General features: G+C 42.3%; 1 protein-coding gene across 1 annotated transcript in view; it reads left to right on the plus strand.

Annotated features, from left to right (window-relative positions):
- Positions 1-3,294: 3,294 nt before the first annotated feature.
- LOC310723016 (teneurin-3-like) overlaps positions 3,295-7,500 on the plus strand; it is a gene marked incomplete at both ends in the record, with an annotated part of 9,204 nt that continues 4,998 nt past the window's right edge. The window contains 2 exons of the mRNA XM_083570838.1: positions 3,295-3,407; positions 4,070-4,331. Of these exons, the coding sequence (XP_083426964.1) occupies positions 3,295-3,407; positions 4,070-4,331 (375 nt within the window). The remainder of the gene's footprint in view (positions 3,408-4,069; positions 4,332-7,500) is intronic.

A 7,500-nucleotide genomic window follows, 5' to 3' on the forward strand; every position in this document is an offset into this window, starting at 1 on the left:
ACACGCACACACGCACAAAGGGAATACTCATACATATGCAGCAAAAAAGATAATGTCCTGATAAATAGATAGATAGATAGATAGATAGATAGATAGATAGATAGATAGATAGATAGATAGATAGATAGATAGATAGATAGATAGATAGATAGATAGATAGATAGAATGGGAAATACAATGGATAAAAAAAAGAGAAAGGAAATGAAGATGGTAGAGTGAGGGAGTGTGAGAGGTGTGTAATAGAGAGTATAATAGCAAGGGAGAGGGGGATGAGACCCAGATTGCAGAGGAGTGGATAATAAGAGGGCTAAAGGTGAAAAGATGGAGAGAGAGAGAGAGAGAGAGAGAGAGAGAGAGAGAGAGAGAGAGAGAGAGAGAAGGAGATGGAGAGAGATAGAGAGAGATGGAGAGAGAGAATTATCCCACTCAGCATTCACTGCAGGAGCTCATCAACTAAAAACTTCCAGAAAAACAGTTGTGTGTGTGTGTGTTGTGTGTGTGTGTGTGTGTGTGTGTGTGTGTGTGTGTGTGTGTGTGTGTGTGTGGTTGCTCAAACCCACCACCAACATCTGTCTTCATTTCATCATTTCTCCCGCGTCTTTCTCCGGTTGCTTCTTTATTAAAATCCACTCTTCTCCGAGTTTCCTGTTCACTTCATCTTCTCCAAATGCTCTTCATTATCTGTTCATTAGCAAGCAATTAGCTGCAGCGCTACATGCTAACGTTACATTTACGTTTACCGTTTATGGAATTTGGCAGACGTGAGAAGCGTCAGTTTATAAACCCTGATTTGGAAGGTTGTGTTCAATGCAAACCACAAGATATTTTGAAACAGAGGTGGAGCTTTAGTCTTGGTATGAGGACAACCAGTGACTCTGCCTACTGGACCATCAAGAAGAAGTTCATTCCACCATCATGTTTCCAGGACAGAGAATAGTCTTGATGCAGGTAGTTCTTGCACCCTGAGAGATCATGAAGGCCGTCAATGATAAGTGCTTGAAGGTAGATGGGGACATGACCAGTTTCTGTGTTTTATGGAGCAGCTACAGGAGACCAGAAGAGCGAGCATATAAAAGAGGTGGTGTGGAGAAATCTGGAAGCTTGAAACTTCATTCTGGATCAATAGCAGAGCTTTGATGGTACCAGGAATGTCTCTCCTGGAGGATCAACATGGAGGAGATCCACATAGAGTGGATCCACCTGGAGGTGACATGGAGAGGGCCAAACTTGGTAAAAGGGATATACTTGGAGGTAAACTGGAGGGGGATTCATGTGGAGGTATCATGGAGAGGAATTAATTTGGAGGTAACATGAAGGGTAACCATGTAATCCCCTTCCATTTTACCCTCCATGTAAGAAACAAACCATTCCAATGCTGTGTACAAAATGTACGAATTACAAGACTCAAAAGAGATTCTTGTGGTTGACCATGTCAAAAGCTGCTGAAAGATCAAACAGAATGAGCACTGATGACAATTTTACAGCATGAAGCTTCTCAGTGACCCCCATAATGGCATTATGTGTGTGAAATTTTCCACGCCGAAGCCAGACTTAGGATCTTAAAGGGTTCTTCTGGGTGAAATTTGTCCAGTCAGTGATACCAGTCAGTAGGTGAGGAAAGGTCTGAGGTAGCCATCATGTGATTCTTCTGAATGGAAATGACACTTGCTGTCTGAAATGCAGGGCAGATAATTGGGAGGAGGAAATGGTTCTGAGCATTATGGAAAGATCGGATCCAGCAGGCAGGGGGAGGACTGCAGGAAACAATCATCTGCAGGATCTCGTTTTGATGGAGGAGAAAATTCTGAGGATAAAAGTGAACGTGTAGAGTAGAAATAAGACCAAGAGTGCAGGACTACCAATCATCTCATCAAAGAACATATCACCAGCAAGCAGGGAGGATATTGATGAATAAGGTGTGGGGTAAGAACTGATGAAAAGACGTGGAGCTTGTGAAGATCTGGTGCACGAGCTTCTGGAAGAACCCCTGCAGTAGGAAGGCTTAGTGGCTGTCACATCGGATAAGATCTTGGCCAGAAGAAAGAGGTATGAGAGGAGATCACTATCAAGCTATGATTTCCTCTACTTTCTCTCAGCGTGGGTTTAGAAGATCATTGAATGAGGAAGGAAAGGAAGTCGCGATGGCTGATTCAGGAGATGAAGAAGAAAAGGGATGGAATGGAAGAGTTGATCTGGAAGAGCTCTGAAGGTTATGGAGGTGCAGTGATGAGAAACAGTAGAGTGGACTACTATACCGTTTTATCTGTGGAGATCTTTGTTTTATAAAGTCTCCAGTGCAGGAGCTTTGTACAAATCAGAAGTAAAACTGTTGCAGTTTCTCTCAGACTTACGTTTAATTTTATAATCTTTTATATAACAATATTTTTGCTTTTTTTTTGTTTTTCTGAAGGTAATTTAATTAAATGGGTTTTTTTTTTTTTTTTTTGTACAAACATCTGTGTGTAATTGTGCTGTTAGTCGAGGGGCGTGCCGGTTCTGTAATTATACGAGTAATTAGCATAATTATAAATATTAATGGTGTGCTAATGAGTAGAAAGGTGTGGAGACGTTCAGGAGCCATTTATAGAAAAAGTTCTCGTGTTAAAAACTTTTAACAGTTGATTATTGAAAACTTCATTACATTTAATGGCTCTGATCCGAACTTCAGGGTTTCTGTAACAGCGTTCTCACCTCGATTCTTCCCCTCACCGGCTGATGTGGAAATTACACATCATCCTGATCTCCTCCATCTACCTTCATGTCCTTCTTCTCCTCTGTCTCCATTGTCTTCTTTATGTCCTGCTTCTTCTCTGTCTCCTTCATGTCCTTCTTCTCCTCTGTCTCCTTCATGTCCTTCTTCTCCTCTCTCTCCTTCATGTCCTTCTTCTCCTCCTTCTCCATTGTCTCCTTTATGTCCTTCTTCTCCTCTGTCTACTTCATATCCTTCTTCTCCTCTGTCTCCTTCAAGTCCTGCTTCTCCTCCTTCTCCATTGTCTCCTTCATGTCCTGCTTCTCCGCTGTCTCCTTCATGTCCTCTTTCTCTTCCAGCTTTTTCATGTCTTCCATGTTTATTTAATTTTCCCCCGTCTTCATGTTCTTCTACTTCTTTGTTTCCCCCATGTTCTTCTTCTTTTTCATCTTTTTCACATCATGTACTCCTTCTCCTCCAGCCCCTTTATGTCCTCCATGTCCTCCGCCTCCTCCATATCCTCTATGTCCTCCTTCTCCTTCATGTACTCCATGTCCTTCTTCTGCTCTGTCTCCTTCATGTCCTCCTTTTCCTACATCTCTATCATGTTCTCCTTCTTCTCCATGTCCTGCTTCTCCTCTGTCTCCTCCAGCTGCTGCTCGCTCTTCAAACTTTCATTACAAAGCATCCGGAATTTCACCTGGAGCATCATTTTACTGTCAGGAGATCAGTGATGAGGAAATCAGCACAGGAAGTTGAGGAGTTACAGACACTCACACTCGTCTTTTATCTGTGTGTGTGTGTGTGTGTGTGTGTGTGTGTGTGTGTGTGTGTGTGTGTGTGTGTGTGTGTGTGTGTGTGTGATCATAAACACAGGTTTTTCTTTGTAGCTTTAATTATTTATTTAGATTAAATTAAATCATTTATTTTTCATTATCTTTTCAGGCAGTTTTTTCCATTTTGCATTTCAGTTTGTTTAATTATTTTTTAATCCTTTTTTCTGTTCTATTTTTTCATTCATTTCCTTTTATATATATATATATTTAGCTGTTTGCCTTTTTTGCTCTCAGTTTTTTATTCTTTCTTTTTTCCTTTTCTTTCTATGAATTATTTCTTCATATATTTGAGTTTGATTTATTTGTATTTTTATCTGTTTCTATCTATCTATCTATCTATCTATCTATCTATCTATCTATCTATCTATCTATCTATCTATCTATCTATCTATCTATCTATCTATCTATCTATCTATCTATCTATCTATCTATCTATCTATCTATCTATCTATCTATTCAGGTTCAGCTTCTGTCTTCTTCCTGTTTGTGTACGGTGGTGTGTGTTTTGTCTCTCAGCCAATCAGCTTCCCTCTCTGTGTTGCAGGTTTGACATCCTGGCCAATGGCGGTGCGTCTCTGACCCTGAGTTTTGAACGCTCTCCATTCCTGCCTCAGCAGCGCACCGTGTGGTTGCCATGGAACGTCTTTTACGTGATGGACACGCTGGTGCTGAAGAAGGAGCAGAACGACATTCCCAGCTGTGACCTGAGCGGATTTGTGAGGCCCAGCCCACTCATCGTGACCACGCCCCTTTCTACTTTCTTCAGATCTGCACCTGAGAACGGACCCATCATCCCCGAGACACAGGTGAGGAACGCATATGTACCAGTATCACACACACACCCACACACACACACACACACACACACACACACACACACACACACACACACACACACACACACACTCTATACATGCACTGTACACACATCACACACTGTACACACACACGCACGCACACACGCACACACACACTCTATACACGCACTGTACACACATCACACACTGTATATACACACACACACACACACACACACACACACACACACACACTATACACATTCGGTACATGCACTGTACACACACTCGGTACACACACAATATACACATACACACACACACACACACACACACACACACACACACACACACACTCTCTACACGCACTTCACACTGTACACACACTATACACAATCTGTACACTCTTGTCACAGTCACCAGGCTGCACATCAGGGATAAACACACATCATTCACCTTCACTCTTAAATTCTGTGAAGCTGCTTTGAGACAAAGTCCTTTGTGAAAAGTCCAATAAAAATAAACTTGACTTGACTTGTACACACACTGTACACACACACTGTACACACACGCGGTACACACTGTCCACACACCGAGTGCACACACTATACACACACTGTACACACATGCAGTACACACACGCGGGACACACTGTACACACACAGAGTACACACACTATACACACACTGTACACACACACTGTACACACACACACACACACACACACACACACACACACACACACATACAAAATGCACACACTATACACACACTGTACACACACACTATACACACACTGTACACACACACAAGGCACACACACTGTACACACACAGTGTACACACACTGTACACACGTTTCACACACTGTACATACACGGTACACAGACTGTACACACACACATACGGTACACACACTATACACACACTGTACACACACACACACACACACGGTACACACACTATACACACGGTACACAGACTGTACACACACTGTACACACACACACACAAACGGTACACACACTGTACACACACACAGAGTGCACACACTATACACACAATATACACACACTGTACACACACACACACACACACACACACACGGTACACACACTGTACACACACACACACACACACACACACAGATTGCACACACTATACACACACTGTACACACACTGTACACACGGTACATACACTGTACACACACAAAGAGTGCACACACTGTACACACACACACACACACACACACACACACACTGTACACACTCTGTACACACACTGTACACACACTGTACACACACGCACACGGTATACACACTATACACGCTGTACACACACTGCACACACACATGGTACACACACTGTACACACACACACGGTACACACGATATACACACTGTACACAAACTGTACACACACATGGTGCACACATGGTACACACACTATACACAATGTACACACACTGTACACACACTATACACACACTGTACACACTCTATACACACACTGTACACACACACACACACACACACACACACACGGTACACACACTATACACACGGTACACACACTGTACACACACTGTACACACACACACACACACACACACACACACACACACACACACACGGTACACACACTGTACACACACACAGAGTGCACACACTATACACACACTGTATACACACACACACACACGGTACACACACTGCACACACACACACAGAGTGCACACACTACACACACACTGTACACACACTGTACACACACGGTACATACACTGTACACACACACACACACAGAGTGCACACACTGTACACACACACAGAGTGCATACACTGTACACACACACACACACACACACACACTGTACACACACTGTACACACACTGTACGCACACGGTATACACACTATACATGCTGTACACACACAGTACACACACTGCACACACACACATGGTACACACACTGTACACACACACAGTACACACACAATACACACACTGTACACACACACACACACACACACACACACACACACATGATACACATACTACACACACACTGTACACACACGTTACACACACTATACACACTGTACACACACACACAGTACACACACTATACACAAACTGTACACACACAAACACACACACACACACACACATGGTACACACACTATACACACACTGTAAACACACAGTACACACACTATACACACACTATACACACTCTATACACACTTGACACTCTGCATGCACATTATATACACACCCCTGTACACACAATATACACATTCTGTACACTCACACTACACACTTTACACACACACACACACACACACACACACACACACACACACACACACACACACACACACACACACACACACACTGTATACACACCCCTGTACACACACTATACAAACACAGTGCACACACTGCACACACTCTTGAAACACTGCACACGATATACATACACTTCACACACTATACACACTCTTCACACATGATACACACACTTGAAACACTGCACATACTATACATACCATATACACTCATTGCACACACTATATACACACTTTGGACAATATATGCAAACCATACGCACACTATACTCATACTATACACACTTCACACACTGTACACACACACTATACACACACTATACTCATACTATACACACTTCACACACTGTACACACACTATACTCATACTATACACACTTCACACACTGTACACACACTATACACACACTATACTCATACTATACACACTTCACACACTGTACACACACTATACACACACTATACTCATACTATACACACTTCACACACTGTACACACACTATACTCATACTATACACACTTCACACACTGTACACACACTATACTCATACTATACACAATTAACACACTGTACACACACTATACACACACTATACTCATACTATACACACTTCACACACTGTACACACACTATACACACACTATACTCATACTATACACACTTCACACACTGTACACACACTATACTCATACTATGCACACTTTACACACTGTACACACACTATACACACAGTATACTCATACTATACACACTTCACACACTGTACACACACTATACACACACTATACTCATACTATACACACTTCACACACTGTACACACACTATA

This window comes from Silurus aristotelis (genome assembly GCF_946808225.1).
Source record: "Silurus aristotelis genome assembly, contig: scaffold_203, whole genome shotgun sequence".
Taxonomy (NCBI): Eukaryota; Metazoa; Chordata; class Actinopteri; order Siluriformes; family Siluridae; genus Silurus; species Silurus aristotelis.